Source organism: Spea bombifrons, chromosome 9 (assembly GCF_027358695.1).
Source record: "Spea bombifrons isolate aSpeBom1 chromosome 9, aSpeBom1.2.pri, whole genome shotgun sequence".
Lineage (NCBI taxonomy): Eukaryota > Metazoa > Chordata > Amphibia > Anura > Pelobatidae > Spea > Spea bombifrons.
The window spans coordinates 29,250,619-29,276,903 of NC_071095.1; the positions used below are offsets into that span (position 1 = coordinate 29,250,619).

General features: G+C 41.6%; 1 protein-coding gene across 1 annotated transcript in view; it reads left to right on the forward strand.

The window, feature by feature from the left end:
* Positions 1-16,950: 16,950 nt before the first annotated feature.
* AKAP6 (A-kinase anchoring protein 6) overlaps positions 16,951-26,285 on the forward strand; it is a 46,860-nt gene continuing 37,525 nt past the window's right edge. The window contains exons 1-3 of the mRNA XM_053475222.1: positions 16,951-17,239; positions 22,658-22,909; positions 24,049-25,209. Of these exons, the coding sequence (XP_053331197.1) occupies positions 16,958-17,239; positions 22,658-22,909; positions 24,049-25,209 (1,695 nt within the window). The 5' untranslated portion in view covers positions 16,951-16,957. The remainder of the gene's footprint in view (positions 17,240-22,657; positions 22,910-24,048; positions 25,210-26,285) is intronic.

Consider the following 26,285-nt stretch of genomic DNA (forward strand, 5'->3'; position numbering starts at 1 on the left):
CATTAAAATCTTTCTTCAACGATGCTGGAAAAAGTGTGCGACTCTTGCTGTTTGTAGCCACAAGGGATTACCTGTAAGGGAAATGGACTTTTCACCTACACTGTAACATTTCATTATTTTCTGTTTCCTTTGTAATCCCACTACCTGGTTATTCTTTGTGACAAGGAAATGATTGATGTACTCGTGTGGGCAGATTTAGTTACGGTAGACCATCTAGATCTCTCATAAACTCTACACGTGGAGAAGTATGCTTCTGCCGACACACGGCTCTATAACACTATAGCTGTGGTAGATTATTGGCTGCACTGACATTCGCTATGGCAGGGGCGTCCAACCTGTGGCCCTCCAGCTGCTGCAGGACTACATCTCCCATAATGCCCTTTCAGCTAAAGGAGGATGTAGTCTTGCCGCAGCTTGGACGCCCCTGCGCTATGGTGTCCCTTACATGCGTATATAGGCCTTCCACACATTGCAGGAAGTTACTGATTGAGCAGAACAGTAGAGATGGGTCATCGGAACCTCAAAAACAAGACCCTGAACGCTAGGAAAAGTAGGCAAGCAGAATGGCGGCGCTTATGGGTTCCCGAGCTAGGTCTCAAAAGGGACCAAGGGTCAATTAGGTTTAAGGTTTTGAATAAGGCTGAAAGATTAGTCTGGAGTGAGAGAGTAATTTAACCTTCTTGGAAGGGTGGCAAAATGTGGATGGGGTATAATAGAATGTTGGTTGGAGGGTATTGGATGTGGAAAGACTTGAAAGTGGTGGATGAGGGTGGTAAGAGGAACGCACAAATCATGAGTTGGGAAGGAAAACACTGAAGAACCCTGAGAAGCTTGAGGCTGTGTGGATGGTGAGCACTATCCATACATTAAACATATACATGGGTTACATGCAGCCAAAATCCAGACAATATGGTTTAAAATGAGTCAAAAAGAAAAAAAAACAATTTGTCCATTGCATAGCTGTCCTTTTACACGTTTCGTTAAATAATAGCCCAGGAGTTTAACCAGTGAGCAGCCAACGTAATGTTTCAGAAAACTCTTAAAATGAGGTCTTCAGGCGCTTGAAAAACAGATGACACCGAACAATTGTCTTCAAATTCTAACACCGTTTTGTTTGTGTTACAGATGTGGTTTAAGAAAAGAAATATGAACAATGGGCTAGTGAATAATCCACTACACCCTCACAAAAAGGTGGAAAGCCCAGCAATTCTGTTTACTTCCTGTTCCTCGGCGTCCCATTTCTCGTCCAGGGCCGTGTACCTGGTTATTAACGTGTCCCTATTATGCATGTACAGGCGGTTATAAAGGGACTTGGTTGCAGGATTGTTAGATCTTTCCTTCTGGAGCGACCATCTACACTCGGAGGCGGCAGATTTAGCCTTCACTTCTTGGCGTCCAGCCAATCCAAACGAAAAATGCAATGCAGCCGGCCCACAGCCATGTCAAGAAGTGGCGGGTAGGCTGTGTCCATTGGGCCAGATTAGCTTTTGTACTAACCACTGATATAGTGATCAAAAGTGTTTTTTCTCTGGCAGTGAAGGGTCGAATACCTGGAGGTGGCAAAGTTCCAAAAAGGGCCATTCTACAGTCGAATGGAAATTAATACCGAAAACTCTATATATTATATATACTGTATATTGATGAACGTCTCTCCAAAGGTTGGCGATGGAGGGGCAAGCCCAGAGGCCATGAAAAAAGATCCTCATCGGTTATCGCGCATTTAAAACACTTAGAACAATCACCCAACCGAGCAGCTACATATAGTTTCGGAGTCATGTATGCTCCATGTAGAATTTACAAAAACATCTCACTATAGGAACCAGACCAAAAGCTTAGAATTTAATACCGTGGCTTCGACCAGTGCAACCAGTTCTATACCTGGGAAGTCTTTCTTCCAAGCGGGCAGGCCCTGTCTCAGGGAACCCCGAGTGATAAGAGGTCGAATTTGCCCATAGAGAACAGATCACAGGTGCCTAGGTAGATGCAGGAGGTAGGCTAACAGAATATCTGGACAAAGTTGTTTCTCCAACCTAGTGGTTGCAAAACGGTTTCAAAAAGGATTTTTAACCCCTTAAGGTCAATGGGCGGTCCCTAAACCCATTGAAAACAATGCATTTTTCATTAAGGGGTTAATAGAATTTTTGTTTTTATATCAAAAGATTGCTCACTTAAAAACTTGGGATAATAAGACATGGCAATGTTAATAGACTGGTCCTACATACAGTACATTAATGTAAACGTATTAATCTGCCGTGTGGTGCATGTATTTTATCCCTGCTTAGTGCAGTATAATTGGAAGCAGCCGTGAGAGAATCAGTAGACTTCCCTGCCATCTGCTGAGCCGGTTAGGTGAGTTTTATTTTTAAACTCCAACAGCTGCCTGGAAATACATTAAGTGGGATGTATAGATGACATGAATTGGTATCGTCATGATGGATGAGATTGCGTTGCAGTTTAATGAGTCTGTCTGGAGGCTACAAACAATTCCACCCAGTACCAAAGTAATATAGAAGGTTTGACCTTAACATCAGTGACTATGGCAATATATAGTTGAATGAGGCATGCAAATACCTATATTTATATAGATAATGCTTTCTGGATTTTCCATACTATTCCAATCCTGCCACAGCCAAACCTTCACCTAAATCCCGGAGTAAGCAAGTGGTCTCTGTGAACATCGAGAATGCCTTCAGCTTTAAGATTTCTCATAGATGTTTGCTACTGGAAATGGTAGCTTAACGTCTGATGACTGTAATATTGCTCATGTTTTAATACTTTTCCCTATATGACTCATCGTACAGAGAATGATTTCCAATAAATGGCACCTCTATTAAATTCACTCTGTGCAGTGGCGTCGCTACAGGGGGGCAATTGCTGCCCCCCCCCCTGTTGCCCACCCGCCGAATTTGTAACCACCCAGGACAGTCCCGCAATGGGACTTTAACCCCTTGACTGCTAACGACGGCATGGTGCCGTCGCTAGCAATCCCAGTCAGGTGCTAACGACGGCACCATGCCGTCGCTAGCACTATCCTACCTTGATGGAGGTCTGTGGACCTCCATCACCACCTACCCCGGCGATCTGCCCCTCACACAGAAGGGCATCACCGGGGCCACCCGATCTGCCCGGTGACGTCTCGCGCAATGACGCGATGACGTCACCGCGCAACTTTATTAACAACTGACAATTGTCAGTTAAAGCGGTATGGGGGCATGCTGCTTAGATGCCTGTATCTCAGGCATCTAAGCAGCTACATACCCCCAACATATACCGTTGGAAAGGTAATCGCCTCACCTTTCCAATGGTATATAGATTGTAAAAAAAGAATAAAAAATATTAAGTAAAAAAAATAAAAATGTAAAAAAAATGATTTGGGGGTCTCTAAAGGGAGATAAAAAAAGATCAAAATTGCCTAGAGACCCCCAAATTAAATTATTTAAACATTAAGTAGTTTAACTTAAAAAAGTTTAAGTATTCTAGCTAAATGATCACTGTGGTAGCCAATGTTACCACAGCGATCATATAGCTATAAAAAGTCACATTCCCTTTTTAAAAATGGCCGATACTAATTTTTAATCCTATGATCCCTTTGATCATGGGGTTAAATTTAGCCAACGGTAGAGGGAGGCAATTTTTGAAATCCTGATGAACTGCAAATATTATTAAAATCAACCATTTAGCCTGTGTGGTACGTGAGAAACCATCTCATCCCTGCAGCGCCTTGCATTTTTACTGCAAAACTTATTTTTGCTGTAAAAGTAATTTTTTTTTCTCCCTTTACCATCATTTCTTTGGGATTGTAAGGGGAAAGAATGGTGTGTGCTTCTGTGAGTGAATGTATTTAAAGTATGGTGTGTGCTTCTGCGAGTGTATGGAGATATGAAAGGCGTGTGAATGATCAGTAATTAGGGTTGAAGCCTTGACGTGGCATTACTGCTCACGTAGGAAGTTAAATTATGGGACAAAAAGTACACATTTGCAAAAACGACATCCCTTGGCGCATCAAATGAGGGGCTGCATGTGTTTCTAGTACAAACCTGGAGTGCGCAAGACACAAATGAACATGTCGCTATGGTTAGATAAAACATATTTTCAAGCCAAAGCGACATATTCCATCATTATTTGTGCACTCAACTTTTGTCCTAGAAATACATGTAGCCCCTCATTTGAAGCTCCAAGGGGCGTAGTTTCTTAAAATGGATGATTTGTCTGAATGAGGGAGGACATGAGTTAATGTGTTTGTGTGTATCATAGATATATAATTGTGCAGGGCCGGACTGGGCCACCGGGATACCGGGAAATTTCCCGGTGGGCCGGAAGGTCCGTGGGCTGGGCGGCCATGAAGACAGCCGCTGAGCTGCCCCCCAGGCTGCCCGAAATCTAATAAAAGCGGCCGCTGGGTGCTGATGCGGCCGGCCGGCCGGCCGGCATCAGCACCCAGCAGCCGTGTGCGATGGCCGTCTAGTGATGGGAGCAGTGTGAGGGGTGAAAGCTCCGCCCCCTCACACTGACCTTTCACCCCTCACGCTGCTCCCATCACTATGCAGCCATCAGACTGCCGAGAATGTAATCTAAACGGCCGGTGCGTGCTGATGCCGCCGGCCGCCTCTGCTTTAATACTTTTTTTTTTACTTTATATGGCAAGCCGATCCAGCTTACCATATAAATAAAAAAAAAGTGTTAAAGTAGCTCCGGCCGGCGGCATCAGCACGCACCGGCCGTTTAGATTACATTCCCAGCAGTCTGATGGCTGCATAGTGATGGGAGCAGCGTGAGGTGGAAGCTCCGCCCCCTCGCACTCAGACTGCTGCAGCACCGGATGTCAGGTCACTCAGTGGCATCCTGTCAGCGTAGAGAACAGTGTGCAGCTACCAGGAAGTCAAGAGAAGTAGAAGGTGAGTAAAATAATGTATTTTTTGTACTGTATAATGTTTTTGTATTTGTTAAAAACAAAACAAATCGGCATGTGTGTGTATGTAAATGTGTCCCCCTATATGCCACTCTGCCTCCAGAAATGCCTTATACCCCCCTATATGCCACTCTGTCCCATGATATGCCTTTTAACCCCCTATATGCCAGAGTTGCATATAGGGGTATAAGGCATTTCTGGAGGCAGAGTGGCATAAAGGGGGTTAAAAGGTATATCATGGGGCAGAGGAGCATATAGGAGGGTATAAAGCATATCGGGGAGGCAGAGTGGCATATAGGGGGCATAAGGCTTTTCTGGAGGCAGAGTGCCCCATGATATGCCTTTTAACCCCCTTCATGCCACTCTGCCTCCAGAAATGCCTTATACCCCCATATGCCACTCTGTCCCATGATATGCCTTTTAACCCCCTATATGGCAGAGTGGCATATAGGGGGTTAGAAGGCATATCATGGGACAGAGTGGCATATATTATTTTTTATTTAATATGGCAAGTTGGATCGGCTTGCCATATAAAGTAAACAAAAATGTCCCATGATATGCCTTTTAACCTCCTGTATGGCAGAGTGGCATATAGGGGGTTAGAAGGCATATCATGGGACAGAGTGGCATATAGGAGGGTTGAGGCATATCAGGGAGGCAGAGTGGCATATAGGGGGGTATAAGGCTTTTCTGGAGGCAGAGTGCCCCATGATATGCCTTTTCACCCCCTTTATGCCACTCTGCCTCCAGAAATGCCTTATACCCCCCTATATGCCACTCTGTCCTATGATATGCCTTTTAATCCCCTATATGGCAGAGTGGCATATAGGGGGTTAGAAGGCATATCATGGGACAGAGTGGCATATAGGGAGTATAAGGCATTTCTGGAGGCAGAGTGGCATATAGGGGGTTAGAAGGCATATCAGGGGGGCAGAGTGGCAAGCCTGGGGGCAGAGGTGCATAACTCGGGGGTAGGTTGTCAAATGAAAGGAAATAAAAACCAAACATGTCTCAATCATAGCTTTTATTAAATATGGAAAAAATAGTCTACATGAATTAATAAAGAAATAAAAGTTTCTTACCAGAATATCGTGAAGAATAATGTGATCAGTGTTTTGTTCCACTGAATAAAATGGAACTCTTTCATCTAAAAATGTTCGCAGTAGTAAATGTTTTGATCCCATTATGTGTAATGTATTTCATTTATTAGGGCCTTTTAACACTTTTGCTTTCTGGCATTTTAATACAAATAATGAGATAAAAAGAATGGCACATAGTGTGACTCGGGTGTGTATAAGGGGTGCGCGTGGGTATAAGAGCTTCACCGTGAGATAAACTATATGGGGCTGGTCTCCAAATTTTTCCAGGGCTGCTTTTCAGTCCCAGTCCGGCCCTGTAATTGTGGAAGGGCAAAGATGGCACTAGCAGGATGTTTGAGCCTTGGGGACCAAGATGGCACAGGCAGGGTGTATATGGGACAAAGATGGCAAATCTTATGTGTGTTATCTGGGTGCTGGCCAGGTTCTATGTGGGCAGTGTGGTTGGGGTGTGCAACCTGTGATCTATCCCTGTAATTTAGGGGGTTTTAAATGTACCTTTAATGCCGTGTTTTTATGTGAATTCCAATTGATCTGTACCTGCAAAGCTGGGTTTGTGTGTTATTATGTAGATCCATATCTGCTATGCTATGTTTCCATACATTATTTATGTATACCTGCAAATACAGGGTTTGTATGTCTTGTTCAGTTGATTAATACCTGCAATGCTCTTTCCATGTATTGATTTGATCTATACCTGCAATGCTACATTTCATATATTATTATTGTATACCTGCAAATACAGGATTTGTCTGATTCTGTTTATTTGATATATACCTTCAGTGCTGAGATCACAAGTGAATTTCAATTGATCTATACATGCAAAGCTGGTTTTGTATGTTAATGTGTTGATCTATACCTGCTATCGGCAGCAGGGTCTAATATTTATATATATATTTATATATATATATATCGGCAGCAGGGACTAATATTAGGCCCTGAAATCATTTAGTGGAAAAGTTAAGGTATTGTGTTTTTTAAAGGATTTCAAGGATTAGTCGTACTAAATTGTGGCTTCAGGCTTCCCATGTTGAATGATCAAGTATTGTATTGTCCAATAACAAGAGTATCATTCCATAGCACATTACTTTTGGCAATATCTATATATATATATGTGTGTGTGTGTTTTCAGTGGTATGATTTAATGGTGGAAATTATTAATGCCCCCCAGTTTGACTGTGGTATCTTGTGTGCCCCCCCTATATATTGTTTCTAGAGTCGCCACTGACTCTGTGCTATACTGCCTGTGATTGACTATTTGTTTCTATGAAAGGGATAGGAAGGGAATCTGATCTTTTGGGTTGTCAGTGCTTTAATCTGTTGAGACGAGACTAATGGTTGACATTTAATGGCTTCTCATCTTTTCGGTTAAAGCAAGCAAGCGAATACTGTCACAGGTACTCAAAATTGTCACTGTCAATGATGTTTAAATATGGGTGGTATAGGGTTTAGTATGGTCACAAAAAGCACAAGAAATGTTTTCAGAACAAGGTGTTGAATTGAAGGCTCCTCTGAGACTTGCAGTGGTCAATCAACTCCCACCCATTTGCCTAGAGTGCTTTACGAGATCTCGGCAGAGGGGTCCAGCCGTCCGCTGCCACTTTCTTACCTGTACATTTCCCGGTTAACTCTTTTCATGATGATGCCTCCTCTGAGGTTTCTTATTTCCAGAATATACATCCTTCATCCATGGGCTACTGCTGGGCTACTGTCCTGTACTTTTCCCCCTAATGAGATCTCACGCTTCAGCCTACAGCTCCTCAAAGACATGCATCTAAACTGTAAACCTCACGTACACACTTATCTTTACATATCATAATCTTAAAATCATCAGAAATCAATAATAATAATTTCTATACTCAAGCCTCTTGCACAGCCACTCAAACAGCACCCCTGGCCCTTTAATTGTTATGTTTTTATGCTCCCGTAATGAGTGACCCGGGGCAAATCCAGCTGGTGAACACACACAATAGCACTCAATCTGCCACTGAAGCTGCATATCGGAAGTGATACCAGACGTTTGCTCGTTGTGCCAGAGGGCCAGTCCGGGCCTGGCAAGATCTGTACAATGTATGTATACTTATAAATGTTTCTGTTGAATAAAGAATTGTGGCAGTGCATTCCTGCTACAGGACTTCTGAAACTTGTGATAAAACAGACCATTTCTCCAAATCCTACATTTTTACAGTTCTGTGCACAAAATAAACCCGTGTAACGGTGTCCACATATAAAAACGGAAGGTGGGGGAGCGCGAGGTCTCTAACATCCACCAGCTCCGTGATGTCGTCGTGGAGGAGTGGAAGAGGACTCCAGAGGCAACCTGTGAAGCTCTGGTGAACTCCAGGCCCTAGAGGGTTAAGGCAGTGCTGGAAAATAATGGTGGTCACACAAATTATTGACACTTTGGGTCCAATTTGGATGTTTCCACTTAGGGTGTACTCACTTTTGTTGCCAAGGTTTAGACATTAGTGGCTGTGTATCGAGTTATTTTTAAGGGAACAGCACATTTACACTGTTATACAGACTGTACACTCACTACTTTACATTGTAGCAGAGAGTCATTTCTTCAGTGTTATCACATGAAAAGATATAATAAAATATTTACAAAAATGTGAGGGATGTACTCACTTTTGTGAGATACTGTGTATATATATATATATATATATACATATATATATATATATATATATATATATATATATTTGGTATTGAGTTATCAAGTTAGAACATACACTATTTGATGATATACATTGTTTGAATATTTGTTAACTGAAGAAATCCAGGATTTTTGTAGCAGGATTATGACACATACGTGTCACTTCCAGTACAGATTATCTACTAATTTACGAATTATCAGATTTCTGAGAATATTCTAAAATACGGATTCTGAGAAACTATCAGTTCTGGTGGTTAGTTCACAACATTTTAAATTGCAGCAAGATGAAAAGTTTCATCTTTCTCTTAAACTCACACATACAGTACATGGGGTAGAAAAACCTGAAAAGCCTGATCATCACACACACACACACACAAATATATATATATATATATATATATATATATATATACACACATACACACATACAGTAGATATATATATCTATATCTATATATATATATATATATATATATATATATATATACACACACAGTAGTTCAAAAGTTTGGGGTCACTTAGAAATACAGCGCAGACGGAGTTAATGCTGAAAATGACTATTGTAGCTGCAAACGGGGCTGATTTTTAATGTAATATCTTCATAGGCGTACAGAAACCCTTTATCACTTCCAATGGCACGCTTTCTTCCTAAGCCGAGTTTATGTTTAAAAGTCTAATTGATCGTTAGAAAACCCTTTTACAATTATGTTTCACAGCTAAGACTGTAAGGCCTGCTCCTGGCAGTGACAGGGGACTATGCGGTTGTGGATACCCTTGACTACGCCCTGATTCCTGCCCATTCACTCGACACGCGTCCCTGGGTAATGTTCTCTACTTCTCGTTATCGTGGCATACACATTCTCAGTCTGATTCAACCACTGCTCATCCACGCCCTTGGACCAGAAGGGTTAAATTCACGTCTCAAGTTACGTCCCATCATCCCAGGGATAAAGCATCCTCCCACCCTTTTTCTCTCCATCACATCCCTGGTTACCACGGCAACTGCAGCCCTAATGAGCAGCATCATCTGAGTTGATGCCACAGCATCGTAGAGCAGGTCACAGCATCTATCGCTCTCCGCCCAGAGCCGGGACCGCAGCGTGCGCAGCCCTGGAGGAGGTGAGTTTGCCCCGTATCCTTCTCCGGGTGCGGGGAAGGGGAATACAGCATCTGCTAGGGCTGATGGAGGAGTGGTACCCAGCCTGTATCCTGGGGCAGGAAGAAGGGAGGAGAGATACCGCAGATGTACAGGGGCCCTCGAGATAGGCTAAGAAACAAAGGCCTACTGAAAGACATGCAGACAGGCGCTAGTCAGACAATTACAAAGATGTATCTGCTGATCCACACGTTCTCCCTACATTGTATGTGCATTCTGTGTATGTAACACATATATACATTGTATGTAACACAGCATGGAGGTTACCATTAACATTATACTATAACTAGGCCTGATCAGCATTCACAATCCACATGTTTGTTTATCTTCAGTATTGACAAGCAAATCCAAATGTAAATTGAGAAGATATAAAGTGGCAACAAGACAAAGCAAACTGTATCTCTTTATATTTCCATCTACAAACACATACATGTGCGCATGATCATGGATACAATCATACGGTCGGGTGTATGGAAGCATACAGCTTTTAGGCTCAATCACAAGCAAAAGCGAAACTTGTATCTGCAGTATATTGATCTAAAGTGATTCATAAACTATGTGTAGACATGGTAGTTTAATTATGACTGTTTTCTCAGATTTATCACATGGAGACATTCATATACAGTATGTCGCAGCACATGACATTTTATTATTAATTTTTGTACATCAGACTTCACTGAGCTGATACAAAGAACGTAAGAATGCGCAGAAAAGATGCGTTATATTTTTATTATTACCCTTATTTGAGTATGTTATCATTAACCCATTATTATCCTTTAAGGGCATTGTATTGAATGGCGGCTGCACTGCTCGGAATCGAATTCTTTTGCAGTGTATTCGATCTGTTACTTGTTTTCGTATAAGATTAAGCCTGTTGTGTTTGGGATCTGCTTTCTGATAAGCAATATATTGAGACCTGAGCAGACTGGCTGCATTGTCTGTTTACAGTCCGCGTTAGGCCCTGTTAGTGCAGACAGAGCTTGTGTTGCGGTGCATTGTGGTATCAGTAGTCCTTATGGCCGTAGGGCGTTCCCCTTACAGCTCAGTATCTTTTTTAGGCTTTTACATACTATTGATTTTTGCGGCCGCTTCCCTCCCCCTGCTGTGCAGGGCTTTACAAAAGCTTCCTGGTATAGAGAAGAAGCAGAGAATAAGAATCAGATCCCTCCCAAGAGTCTCAGTTTTTGTTCTTCCAGATGTGTTCAATATCCACATGTTTAATTTGTAACCCATTTCTTGCCTGACAGACCTCCAATGTCTTGAGATTACTTCATGAATATATTTTATTATTATTATTATTATCATTCATAATAGTAGCAGTAGTAGTATTTATTTATTATAAAAATAATAATAATAATAATATATTTCTCCCCACACCAGTAAAATTCTAGTCTGAGTTAAAAGATTCTCTGGAATCACTGATATTATTATAAACTGTGCTAATTAATAAATTATTTGTCGATGGCAGTAAGTAGACTGTTCTGCACTGAAAAAAACAAAGACTCCTTAGCTCTGAAAAGGTTAATTGAACCCAGTCAGCTTCGCATTTTAAGGCACCCCTCCCTATGTCAGCGGCCGGATATATTTTGATGACCTTGGGGACAATAATTGGTGCCAGATTTGTGCAGTGTTGCCTTAGGCTGCAGATCCTATACATTGTTTATTTATGAGTATATTCTGATTTATCACAGACCATGAATAAGGGGAAGCGGGGGCAGTCTGGGTCATACTTAGGAACTGAAATAGGATAGTGTAGTTTTTGTTCCGCAAGAAGCTTCAAGGGGGGGGGCTCAAATATTTTTTTCATATATATTTGCCAGCAAATCAGCCTTAGGGTCCCTGGTTTCTACTTGTCCCCTGGATCGTCCCCTTTAACTTTCTTAAGTCTAAAGGTAAAGTGTATTCCAATTTGTTTTGCTTTAAATGCTGTTAAAGTTATTAACCATAGTCTGTAGCATTATACAAATCCATAAACATTTCTTTACATTGACCACTATACTTAAAAAAACACAACAGTAACATTAAATGGGCTGAAAATGGTGGTGTTGATGTCTTCGACAAAAGAGAAAGGACTATATATATCTATAGATATAAATATATATATAGATATATGTATAGATATATGGGAAAGTCAGAGCACTCCCAATTGTTCTCTTGCCGTGGTGTACCATGGATACAAAAATGGCAAAAGATGGCATTAATTTATTGTAACATACACAAAGTAGTGGCCAACATTTTATCTAACCTATTGCACCCTCTATCACTTATAGTGCCTGTTCATTTTAGCAAACCTCTTGTGCTATATATATATATATATATATATATATATATATACAAAATAATATAAAAGCATAGGACAACATGTAAAATAAATTGTAAAATAAAATGATTGCAGAATATAACTGCAAATAAATACTTAATAGATGAAGCACATTGACGTATTATTAATAATAATACGGTACATCTTAAGGAATATGATTTTAAGATGACAAAAGGACACTTGATTAGCAGCCATATTTAGTTTGAGGTCTTTAAACTTTTTTGTTTGTTTGTTTTGCTTTTAACTATAATGTTTATTTGTAGGAATTATATCCGGTAGGCAGATTTCCTGCTATGTACAGTTTCAGAGCCGGCCTTAGGCCGGCCTCCTCTGGCGCCCCCATCCCAAAAAAAGAAAGGAAAAAAATCTTGTCACTATCTACCACCCTCTGCCCCTTCGCGAAGGCTGTCTCGTGGGTTCAAATCCAACAGACAAGGTACTGGAGCTCAAATGGCTGAAAAAGCTGAGAATGCTGGTGTCAGAACACACAGTGCATTGCAGTTTGTTGCGTGTGGGGCTGCGTAGCCGCAGACCAGTCAGGGTGCCCATGCTGATCCGCTGCCGAAAGCGCCTACAATGGGCACATGAGCATGGAAGGCCATTGGAAGGTGGCCTCGTCTGAGGAATCATGTTTTCTTTTACATCACATGGATGGCCGGGTGTGTTGCTTACCTGGAGAAGACATGGCACCAGGCTGCAACCATGGAGGCCCACCTCAGAGCTTACAGGATTTAAAGGATCTGCTGCTAACGTCTTGGTGCAGATACCACAGCACACCTTCAGAGGTCTAGTGGAGTCCATGCCTCGACGTGTGAGGGCTGTTTTGGCGGCAAAAGGGGGACCTACACAATATTAGGCAGCTGGTCATAATGTTATGGCTGATGGGTGTATGTATATGACAGCTATGTAACTTGTATGTGCTGCATTTCGCTCCAGCAAAAAATATTTTGAAACACAAATGCATATTAAAGTGCCAAAGATGTAGCTTAACTAGAGACCATGGCTTAAGGAACACGCCGTCCATCATATGCATGTTACAAAATATGATAGCTGCATGGTCTTTTTTTTATTCAAACATCCAATCAGTGGCAAGATCGTCAGAGGAGGGTAGCTAGCTCAGGAAAGTGCTTTATTTAATGTCGGGACATTTAACTCTCCCATCAAGCACCAGTAGGTGACCACCGTGTTATGCGCTGCTGTCTTCCCTGTCCTGTTAGTTTTTTATGTTTTTTTTTAATTTGTTTATATGTTGTTCTCCGGGGTATGACTAATTTTACTGTTCTGGATTAGTTGCCATTGATATTCCCGACCTTCAGGAGACTTCATCTGTCTAGTAGATTAGGCTAAAATAACACAGCTACAACACATAAAATATCCAAATTTGGGAGCGCACAATAAGTACACAAAACAAAGCAAGAATTCAGTGCATACCCAGCAAATACTATTCAAGAAACACCCATCTAAGGAATAAATATTGGGGATTCCGTCACGCTATATGGCCATATATTGCTTCGCCCTCCGCTACGTCAAAGTTCCCCATGTTTAGCGAGTCCTATCTAATTTTTCATGGCTATATGGCTTACCAAGGATCTGAATCAGTGGGACTGCGCTGCATTTTAACCCTGTGTGGCAGAGTGAAAAAAATTATTAGGCAAAAACTAGAAATGTTTAAAAAAAGAAAACAGCACAATATTTTTGAAAGCATAGTTCGATCTAATAGAGTTCCCCTTTAAGGAGCAGCCAATTTAGACTTAATATGATTTCAAGGAACAATCCTAGGGACAGAATCCTTAATTAGGGGAAGACTACCTTGTTTTCTTTTCCCGGCTATCAAATCTCATCATCGATGCTGGTAGCAGGCAGCTAAAAGAAAGATAGAATAAGAGTAATACTTAAAAAAAGGAACAAGATATAAAACTTTTTTTTAAAGTTTGAATTAGTTTGTTTCCATTGTAGGTGGTGTATCTGTGGCTGGCAAGGGGACAGTTCCCCCTGGGCTAGTTTGGCCACTGCCTACAGCTTTTCTTCTGAATGTTGTCTAGCAAATCTACAGGATAGCTAGAGTTGGAAGGGCTTTGTTGACATTTCCATGATGACTGGATCCATTTTTATTAAACGATACTTTTGTGTCTCATATGGACCCGTCAATTGAAAAGATTGAAAGAACATCCCTTTAGGAGAAGTTATACACCACCCCTTCGTGTTTTTCACCACTTGTCGCTGCTTGAAGCAAACGCACAAGGGTCTCGTTAGACCACCTGGAACTCTTGCTGTAGCCAGTGCTGGAGCTGGCTGGCGGTTACTATAGCATGCAAGCACTTTGTCTAGTAGGAGATGTCATCAGCCAAACAGATATAATCAACATCCAGAGGCTGAGGCAGAGAAAGAGGCAAATGCATTGGGGAGGATTCTGCAAAATCCATTCATGTCTTTCTAAGAGGACCATCTGGAAATATGGCCGGCGTGTCCCATTTTTTTGGCAAGCCTTGGTGATTGAGTACAGAGTCATCTGTGTAACAATCTTGTAATTCTGCATATGGTTATTTTAATTTGAACCCAATATACAATACATAGGCAAGGTATTGTAACTCTTTGCACCGCACCAATGGTTACACCCAGCAGCATGCTATGGGACTGAATTTCTCAAATTTTACCATTTTTGATCCCTTAGAGCAGGGGTGTCCAAGCTGCGGCGCTCCAGCTGCTGCAGGACTACATCTCCCATAATGCTCTTTCAGCTAAGGGGCAGGCTGAGCATTATGGGAGATGTAGTCCTGCAGCAGCTGGAGGGACGCAGGTTGAACACCCCTGCCTTAGAGCGAGGAAGGTGATATGGCAGCAGTAGCAGCAAGGCACTGGGTAGACACTGACAAGCAGATGCATCCACCCCCACAGGACATATCAGAAGGACACTGAATTCCTCCCAAAATTAAAAACATATACAAAGAATTGATCCCCCAGAGTAAGGAAGCATATTGAGCCACAGCAGCAGAAGTAGGGCGTGTTGCCTGGGCAGGCACTGGCAGACAGACCCTTGGTGCAGGACTCAATTTCCCCAATATTGAAAAAATTAAAATAATTGATCCCTCGTAGTAAGGAAGGAGCAGCAGCAGGAGAGGTAGTAGGGCATGTAGCCTGGACGGACACCCAGGCACAAGGCGGAGTAAAGTCTGCAGTTCATGTATATTAACAATTAACTAATCTGTCACTGACTGCCTCACACTGATGCCACGGACAAGTTACAACGGAGGCAGCACACTTATACCCACTTTACCTCAGCAATGAGCACCAAAACAGCTTGTAATGGCACCAAAACAGCTTGTAATGGTGCCAAAACAGCTTGTAATGGCGGTGGCTACACATCTTTGACGAATCTTATGAATTTTTGCCATTCATTTTCAATCGTTTTGTGAGGGACCCTTCTCTTTATCAGAGATTCGTCAAATTTTGTAGGCCCTGCCTACAACCTACATCCCCTCTATCTGATGTGGGCTAAATGTGTGTCTCCAATTACGGCCCCCAACTCTCATAAGGAGCAGGTGGGGGCAGAGCTCCGGGGGGGGGGACCTTTTTTTGTGCACTGTGTTCTGTAACTGATAGGTGACAATTCTGGAATAAAATCCAGGTCAGTTGTTCAGTAATTATTTAATACAGGGGTCATTAAGAGTAGACCCAGCATTTCAGGGCTTCGTTGTGAAACAAGAACCCTGAGGCCTAAATATGTCCTCCCTTTTTCTTTATATAATGTTCTAACCAGAAGCTTGCAATTTATAATTCATTGTAACCCTAATGACAAACCACTCCGTACTTATTATTGAAATAAGTATATATATATATATATATATATATATATATATATATATATATATACTGAATATCTGTATGCTGAAATATTTTTTATTCTATTTCCCTTGGGACTAATTTGGCCATGTTATCAGAAGATGAGGATAATACCAGCTTATACTGTACATATTACCTGCTCCAAAACAACAGTGACTGATCTGTTTTAAAACTTAATAAGGATATCTATATGGAATTATAAGGATATCTATATGGAATTATATATATATATATATATATATATATATATACAGTATATGTATATATCATCCAATTAAATGGGAGATGAGGTTAACGTTGTATTCGATATCTTCCTGGAAGAAGAAAATTGCATGTATCTGTTAAATTTAAAGTGAGTCAGTATGGCCTCCCTATGTTTAGGATGACATATATATTAGACATGTATATATTAGACATATATAATAGACGTATACCTTGGATTATCATATGGAGGCTTTAAAGCACTTAATTCTGAGGTAAAATAACGTTTGATCCAATCATTGACATAGCTTGACTTTTGCCTATACTTGGCATTGAGATGCGGTTGGTGTATTAGATCAGAATTTAATTAAAACCATTATTTTCTCTAATATACTTCTTCTCAACATTCCAGTTGGCCCAATAGGTTGAAGCCATTATTTGTTCTAATACTATTATATCCATCTTCTTAACATTCCAGCTGGCCCATTGTGTCATGGATTTTGGTTTTTCAGTAGAAATCTCAATGATTTCATAAATGTAAATATTTTACAATTAGTGTTTCATTTGTTTTATCAGATATTTACACAAACCTCCCAACTTTGGTCTTCCAGGACATCAGATGTATCTTCTTCTAAAGAATACATGTTAAATTAACAGTATTAATATTCACTTTAATGGTACATTGCGTGATTCAGATATCTGTTCTGATAAACATGCGTTTATCACTGTTAATATATGTTTATTCTACTTATTTTCTAGGTATGTCCTATCCTTCACCATGAGTGTGACACTGCAACCCAACATGTCTCAGGAAATGGACATTGTGGAGTCCCATGCTTCTCACACTAGTGAGACAGAGGCCCCAAGTGTGCCGAATTGTGCCAAACATAATGAAAGACCCCCACCGGTCCAATCCGTTGCTGACTGGAAGATCATCCTACACCTGCCGGAAATAGACACGTGGATTCGAAGCACATCTGAGCGAGTGAGGGGTCTCACACAGTCAGTGCAGGAGGACCCCCAAAGTAGGCATGTGGATGTGCATCTAATGCAACTCAAGGTGAGATATCGAGTGATGTATTACAGATATGCGATACCAACTAAACATGCGCCATTAGCCCTCACTTTAACAAAAGGGACGAGAGCTGTCACTTGCCCAGGTTCAGCTCAGTTTGTTGTTGTTATTTTGTGTCCTCCTTTGATATTTTATTAATTATGACTGGAGGTGACTATGCCCATACAGCACGAGCTCTTCTGACTTATAATGACTCTTTCCTAGACCCGCGTATTTCTCTTTTCTATTAGCTCAGGATGCTTATGGATGGGGTCTCTGACCTTCCATTAATGAGAATTTATCATGATTGGGAACCAGTTTGAGAGCTTGTACAAAAACATATTGAAAAACAGCATTTATGTGATTAAGCTTGTATATTAAATATTTGTGCGTTATTTCATTTATTGACTTGAGGGCTGCTCAGGGGTAGCCAGAGAGCTACCAGTAACTCAGCTACCTTTTGTAGAGAACTAGCTTATGGCATATTCTGGCCTAGGCTAACTAGGCCAAGGCCTAGGGTGGCTGTTCCAGGGGGCGGCTGCATAACTAGGACAGATCCCTCTATCGGGTGGTCACTATAGGGGAGATTGAAGATTTCCCATGTAACCAGCGCATATACACTATATATATATATATATATATATATATATATAGCACAGACTCCTCAGTGAACTTAAATAATTTTATACGGATGTAACATTAACATAACATTATATGCCGGCACGCAGCATGCTGGATGGCGGCCACCGAAGTAAGTGGTGTGGGGTGCCTGGGGCGCTGCCCTGGGGGAGACCTAGTGCTATGGGTGCATTTGCTATCTACCTATACAACGCACATAAGAATGTGTGAGAATTCACAGCATTCTGATCATGACAATCTTCATGAGAGATCATGGCAAAAAAATAATTTCACAGAAACATCCTAGCTGTAAGATGCAGGCAGAAAAATGTTAGAACCAAAAAACAAACATGGAACATTGATAGATAACAATAATAATATGTGATCTGTTACTATGTTTTGTTTGGACTATGTGGCTCCAGGTAAGTGTAAGAGTGTGTGTGTGTGAGAGAGGAAGGGAGTGAGTGGGATTATGCGGGAGAGGGTGTGTGAGTATGGGACAGCGTGAGTGAACGTGCGTGTGTATGCATACACAGGGAGGCATTTGGCTTTGCCTTTGGGGCAAAAGGTACCCACTCTCCCCCATGGAAATTATTTTTCTTCTCCAAATATATCACACTTATATAGTTGAAACGTGCTGTTGCCACCAAATGTAAAGTCATTATAATTTAACAAAGTACCCCAGCTGCACAATTGTAAGAAAAGCCACACAATTAGCCTGATGAAAGAAGAGGAAACTAACCAAAAAATCATAATTTCTTGTAGTAAACCCGTGCAATGTCTTTTGTTATTGATTGAGCTTTATCCTTCCTATCTGCGGGAGAAAGGGGATATTAAAACGGAAACAATCATGATTGGATTTTTTTTAAAATAGGCTTGTTCCATACTATAGCATGCACAGCCTAGGCATAATGTATCATTGTTCTGGGAAGGGCATTACATAACAATATATACTGTATATAGGTTTTTTTTCCGGCTGACAAATACCTTGGTTTATGACCAAATACTTTAATGTCTCATAATCTCTCTGAAGCACTTGTGAATTTTGCTAAGGAGTGTAAAAGCTTCATTTAATCCGTTTTAGGGGCAATAAAATCAAGCTCCTGAGCACTACAGCCAGATCGTGGTGTTATAGCCCCATCTAGAGGATATTTCACAGCACTGCACAGTATGACATACATAGAGGTTCTGAGACTTCTGAGACTTCTGAGACTACTGGGGTAAATCTGATGTTGAAGAGGATGCAACTTTTATGATTAGTTTAAAAAACGAATGGGTTTTCAGTAGGAAACAAATGCTTCAGTAAGAAATGTTTGGTGCTCTGAATAGTTAGTTAGAGATATTGGTTATTAGGGTGTCATGGTTTGAACAAATAAAGAAATACTGATTGAAAGGTTCAGACTTGTTTAGGGTTCTCGTATATCCCAGAATTAATACTTAATGGAGTTTACAGTTTAAAATAAAGTGTAATAAATATTCTCAATGACAATTTCAAATGGCCAAACGCATGGCTGGGGGCAAGGCTTTAAATCAACTTTTTCTGTTACATCATGACCACCGATCCAAAAGGTAGCCTAGAGCTCAAATAACTTCATAAACATTTGCCCCACCATGAATGCCCAATGTGCACCAGGGTGTGGTTACCAGCGGAGAAAGGTAGATACATTTAAGTACACGATTCTATTTAAATATTTGTAGCTTTTATGGTAAGTAAACAATACATATTTGTAACTTTTGTGGTTTTAAACAATGTGGTACACTAAAAGACAAAACAGACCCCTACAGTCCAAGGGGACACTGACAATAACACACACCCAGATCCACACACATATCCAGACACGCGTACTAGCACACAGGAGTTATGGCACTGGATACGATACACTCATCACATATTCTGAGCTATATAAAGAGAAGGACTGAATATGTTTATAAATCACATTGTTTAACTGTTTACTAGATCAGCTTTTGCTCCTGCATGCTGCCTACTGCTCTTAACAGTTTCTGTCCCCAAATTCATATGTAATCCATAACCCATAAATATTCCAATGATGTCTAATCAAGTACTCTTATTCTAAATGCCTTCAATGCATAACTAGCGATCAAAAGTTTACAAAGTCACATAAAATGTCCTCTAACCACATCCCTAAAAATGCCCCTCTTTTGCCATTTCAGAGGTTGGGAGGTATGACTATATGTAAGGAGAACAATTTTTACTTGAGTAATCTGGGTCACCCCTCCACACCCCATGTGGGGTGTGTGCATGTGGTGTGTGTGCATGTGGGGTGTGTGCATGTGGGGTGTGTGCATCCCTTACAAAAAATTACTGCAGTTTTTCTGAAGTAATACTGCAGTTTTTTGGACATGAAAAAACTGCAATACTGCACTTTTACTGCACATTTACTGCAGTTTTACAGCATTTGTACTTCACTGTACTGCAGTTTTACTGCACATTTACCGCACTTTTTTTTTATATTGCAAACCTACAGTTGTACTTCAATGCACTGCAGCTTTATTGCATTTGTACTTCCGTACAAAAATAACTGCAGTAAAACTGCAGTACAGTGAAGTACAAATGCAGTAAAACTGCAGTAAATGTGCAGTAATACTGCAGTAAAAGTGCAGTATTGCAGTTTTTTCATGTCCAAAAAACTGCAGTATTACTTCCGAAAAACTGCAGTAATTTTTTCGTAAGGGATGTGCTGTGTGCATGTGGGGTGTGTACATGTGGGGTGTGTGCATGTGGGGTGTGTGCATGTGGTGTGTGTGCATGGGGGGTGTGTACATGGGGGGTGTGTACATGTGGGGTGTGTGCATGTGGTGTGTGTACACGTGGTGTTTGTGCATGTGGTGTGTGTACATGTGGGGTGTGTGCATGTGGGGTGTGTGCATGTGGTGTGTGTGCATGGGGGGTGTGTACATGTGGGGTGTGTGCATGTGGTGTGTGTACACGTGGTGTGTGTACACGTGGTGTTTGTGCATGTGGTGTGTGTACATGTGGGGTGTGTGCATGTGGGGTGTGTGCATGTGGTGTGTGTACATGTGATGTGTGTGCATGTGGGGTGTGTGCATGTGGGGTGTGTGCACATGTGGTGTGTGTGTGCATGTGGTGTGTGTACATGTGGGGTGTGTGCATGTGGGGTGTGTGCATGTGGTGTGTGTACATGTGGTGTGTGTACATGTGGTGTGTGGGGTGTGCATGTGAGGGACAGAGGCAATGCTTGGGGTTGCTGTACAGGGTTGAAGCATCTTGTCTACTGTGGAAAGCCCAAGTCTGAAGGATCAGAAACCTTGGAAAATAGAATAAGCTGGTAGGAAGGCTTTCCATGTTTCTGTGTTATTGTACTGTTTTCAGAAATTTACTATTTACTGTATGAAAAGTACAAACCATAACCAAAAATATTACTTGCCACAATAACTCAAACTCAATAAATAAATTACATTGTTTACATACTAGGTAATCCGGCCCTCCTGCAGGCCTTTTGGCCAGAGAGGGAAGGAATATCCCTTTGGGTAGTGCAGCCCCAGAAAGATATTTGGGATCTGGTGATCCACTCGGAAATTTCACTTCTATGCTTTCCACAACAAGGTTGGATTTAAACCCTTGTACAAATTACTGGAACCAGAGGATCTATAGTAGCTGTGGATGTTTAATGTGTAAAGATTACCAGTCGTCGTATAAACTAGTTTAAGTTATGGGGTTTTACAGCTCCGTGGCATTTGTTTTATTTTAGAAATGAGAAAATAAAGGATTCACTGGTGGGCTTCTAGCTATCTCCAGCAGGGAAGTGGTTAAAGTTAATGCCCCCTGTACTGTAGCTAACGTCCCCTCCCTCTTGCATTGTGGAGGTTAAGGGGTCTCCCAATTTCTGTCACATTCTCCTGGGTGAGATATCAGATCTAAAAATAGCCCCTGGGAGGGGCATTAAGTGGCTGGACTTACAGCGAACATGGCTGATGCCGAGGGCCCTCCGGATCCAAGGAGTCGCCTGAAACTCTAGGATATCCATTAGTGATCCTGGTTTTCAAGGCAGGTGAGGTTTCTGTGACCGATATACAGATGCTTTTACTTTCAGGACTAAACCTTAAATTGTTATTAACGCAAACTCTGAACTCGGGCTTGCTCTTCGTGGGTTATACAGGATAGGGGCAGCGAGTCGGAGGGTATCTATAGAGTATCTATAGAAAATTCTGTCCTCAAGTACTGACTTTTGTCTGAATAGATAATGTTAAGTTACTTGGAATTTCTGTACTTTTAGAAATTACTATTTGTAATATCTATCTATCTATCTATCTATCTATCTATCTATCTATCTATCTTTATAAATATATTTATATATATAAATATCTATATATATATAAATAAGACAATTTGTAAATACGTTTTCCCGCAACGTTAGTGGCTCGATGTGTCTGGGAACTTCAGCAACAAAATGTCCCGACAGCTGAAGGTGGGGGAATGGCAGCTGTCCTCCGTGTGTCACATGTTCTGGGACATGCACAAACACATAGCTAACTACCCAGCCTGCTGCCTAATCTCTGTCACATAGTAGAATGGGAGCTAACATTAAATAGTAAGTTTTTTGGGTGCCAAAGAGACATTGCTTATCTTAACTATTATTAAGAAAATAAAGTTGCTTGTCCGTTGCTTTGATTTTGGATCAGAGTATGGGTCTAAGTAATGACCGATGTATCCAGTTCACCGGAATGTAAATAGCTGTGTATGTTTTATCTTCTCTTGTCTATAGTCGACCTCGTTTTATAACAGTGTTCCTAAGTCTTTACTTTCTTTACTGACTTGTCTTACAGGAGATTTGTGAGGATATCTCAGACCATGTGGAACAGATCCATGCTCTGCTGGACACAGAGTTCTCCCTGAAGCTCCTCTCGTACTCGGTCAATGTGATTGTCGATATCCACACAGTGCAGCTTCTCTGGCACCAGCTACGGGTTTCTGTACTTGTATTGAGGGAGAGGATTCTCCAGGGGTTGCAAGACAGCAACGGCAACTACACTCGTCAGACTGATATCCTGCAGGCATTCACCAAAGAGAACCAGGAGGTAAGAACCGGTCTTGCAAATTCATGAAGGGAGTTGATGCTGTGGGACTCAGACCACTACAGTCCTCTTAGCATCACCTCCCTTTATGTTTTTTTTGGACAGTTGCAGAAGATGACCTCGCTAAAGCAAGATGTTGAGTAGGTACCAAGAAGATAAGGCTACCTTGCACGGTATATTAGCCCTGTCAAGCGTGAGCACTGGGAGGCAAGATTATTATTGAGTTGTTCCTGTTTAGCCTGAATCACTGTTTCTGTTGTTGTTTATAAAAGCATAGTCCAAAGTCAAAAGGTCTTTGCCGGGAAGTCAATCATCAATTCAACAGGACTTTATGGGGTATCTTTGTGGAGACAAATATTTTTTTCAATATATGAGGTTACGGGTTGAAATAAGAATGCTGATATAAAGTAGGGCAAGCAAGAGAAAGTGTATCCATGCAGGGCCATCATTATTGGAAATGGGGCCCTGGGACAATCTTCATGATATGTGCACTCAGCCCATCCATCTTGGTACCCTTCTCTCTTCACTTAAATCCTCCATTCACACAGAAGGGCCGCCTTCTGTACTTTTACAGGTGATATTCTCCCTAGAAGAATAAAAACAAAAAACAATGATTGTTGCATGTGGGTCCCTGAGGAATGGCTGGGCTCTCTGCGATTTCTCTTTTGCTGAGCGCTTCCTGTATCGAAGTCAGAAAAGCGTTCCAGACAACACACAGAACAAAGCAAGAGCTCAGCGCATACCCTGTGAAAAACAGCATAAATATTGGGGATTCTATATGGCCGTATATTGCCTAGCAGGCCACTATGTCAAAGTACCCCAAGTTTGGCAAGTCCTATATAATTTTTTATTGCTTACCAAGGAGCTGAATCAGGGGAACTGCACTGCATTTTAACCCAAAAAGTCTCAAGCAATTAAAAGCCTTCTCTGGACACCATTAATGAGGCACCTGTGTGGCAGGAGGGCTGTTCGACCCTAAGGTTTGGGCACACAGGCAGACACACGATATACAGATAAAAGGAACAATGGGAACCTTGACATGGGGATAGATCAGATCCCCTTCAAAAAAGTCTAATACACATAACATAAAGGAACTATACATTGACTGGAATGTAATAATGTTTTATTTATTTTTTACACAGGACAGGCTAGATGCTCTAACAGAGGTGGATGGCTCTGGGCAGCTGACCATTCGATGTCCCTCAGACTACCTCTCCCTAGACTGTGGGATCACAGCCTACGAATTATCAGACTATAGTCCCAGGGACGAGGAAGAGGTCCACACCATCTCTGCCAAACCTCTGGAGGCCTGGACATATAACGCAATGCAGCAGGAATTTCCAGATTTGGTTAGGGGCTCCGGACTACTTAGTGTTGTCTCGGATGGTGAGCAACAGAGCAGTGAACAGGAGAATAAGCTAGCCTCGTCACAAATGGAAGAAGCAGAACATCCTCCACTCAAGTCCTTGCCTCTTACTGAAGGTAGCACTCCAAAAAGACCTCTGCAGGAGACCAACGATCATGGTGGAGACTCGCCTACCCGCCCCTCTCTCCCCAAGAGGGGTCTGTTTTTGAACAAAGAAGAAGATTGGGAGCAGTCAGGTGCAATAGAAACATCTGTGAAAATTGTCTCACCTTCTTCATCTCTTCCTTCATCTTCACCTGCTCCCTACAACCACCTTGCTCTGAGCCTGTCACCCACATGTTCTCCTGTCGGCCCTTCATTTCACACAAATAGATTGCAGGTAGAGGAGGAGAGAGCACAAGATATGCTGGACACTAAACAGATGGACAGCCAGACACACCAGTGCATAAATGGCAATGATTCCTCTAGTGACTCCAATCTGTCAGGATGCAGCACTCCCAAGGAGAGCCAGACAGACACACAACATCACAGAGCATCAGATTCACCACCACAAGAGCTAGGAACAAGCAGCTGGTATGGCTCTGATGAGTTCCTGGCTCTTCCCTCACACTTGCATGAAGCAGATCTTCTTGCCCTGCATCTAGGTAGCCTCTCACAGTTGGTATCTCCTACCCCTGAAGAGTTACAGCCAGCCCTTAGAGATGTTGAGGACTGGGAGATCAGCTCAGGGTCAGAAGTAGGGGCCGGTTCACCCCGATGCTTCTCTCCCAGTACCCCTAGCGATTTGGCTTTGCATGCAAATGGAAGTGGTCGATCGACCCCATGTCTCAGTAGGCCATTGTGTGGTGTACGGCAGAAGAGAGCAGCGCTCGTACAAAGACTCATGTGGGATATACAGAGACAGGACAATGATCGCCATGTGTGGGAGAGAATCCAGGTGAGACTTTTTTGTTTGGAAATTTGTGTGTATAAAGAGCAGTTCTGCCTCAAATATAAATGCAATTTCATTTATCATGATAACTTGTTAAGAAATGATTTGTAATATATTTCATAAAAACAATACAAATTGCGCCTATGGAGCAAAAGCGAATACTATTGGAGCTCAGACTGCCATTATATTTTATTACATAAACAAAAATACTTACCTATATATATATATATATATATATATATATATATATATATATATATATACACATATAGACACACACACAGGGCAATTATGCAAAACCAATTATGAAAGGAGTATATTGTAAGGTAAACGTTCTCCTTGTATCCCCATGCTATACAGGAAATGTACGTAAGTATACTTCCTGTACATGCTGTGTAGCAATCCCATTGAAATGATTGGCGGTAGCGGCAGCCAATTGTAAAGCTCAGACAGAAGACATCTCATTGGCTGTTTCTCTGTCTGGATTCTATGCAGGCCAGTCTCTCTTAACTCTCTTAGAGTCTGAACCCTAATACTTGAAGTTTCGGGGTTGGAGGTGGAGACCCCCCTCAGGGTCACACTGTCTTCCTGGGCCGTTCTAACAGGTATCCAAGGCAACTGTCTGGGGTATATGAATATCAAGTGGGTGCCAGGCAACGGCATATTCTTTCTACGGAAACGGTTCTTAAGTGGTGGGTTTACTAGGGGCCTATTTACCTACTAGGACCCACATCCCTGGGCCCATTTTTTCTCCCCTGATGTTCCACCATACTAAGAGCACAGAATATTCCCTGGATGTGTTTTCGACCCAGCCACAATAATGTTTAAATGCATAAATGAACTGTTTTGTGAGCTCAATGATGTCACCTTGACATCCATAGGATATAAGAGAGATGTTGAACAAGATCTCTATCCATATTGCATATAGTATACTATAGGGTGATATGTAAGGGATGGATATGGGACATAAAACAATTATGTATGTGGGGTATTACTGTAATCAGGGGGTGTTCTACTGTGTACTGTAGAAGAAGTCCTTATTAGGCAACAATATGCTACTTAGAGGACTAAAACCCCTCAGT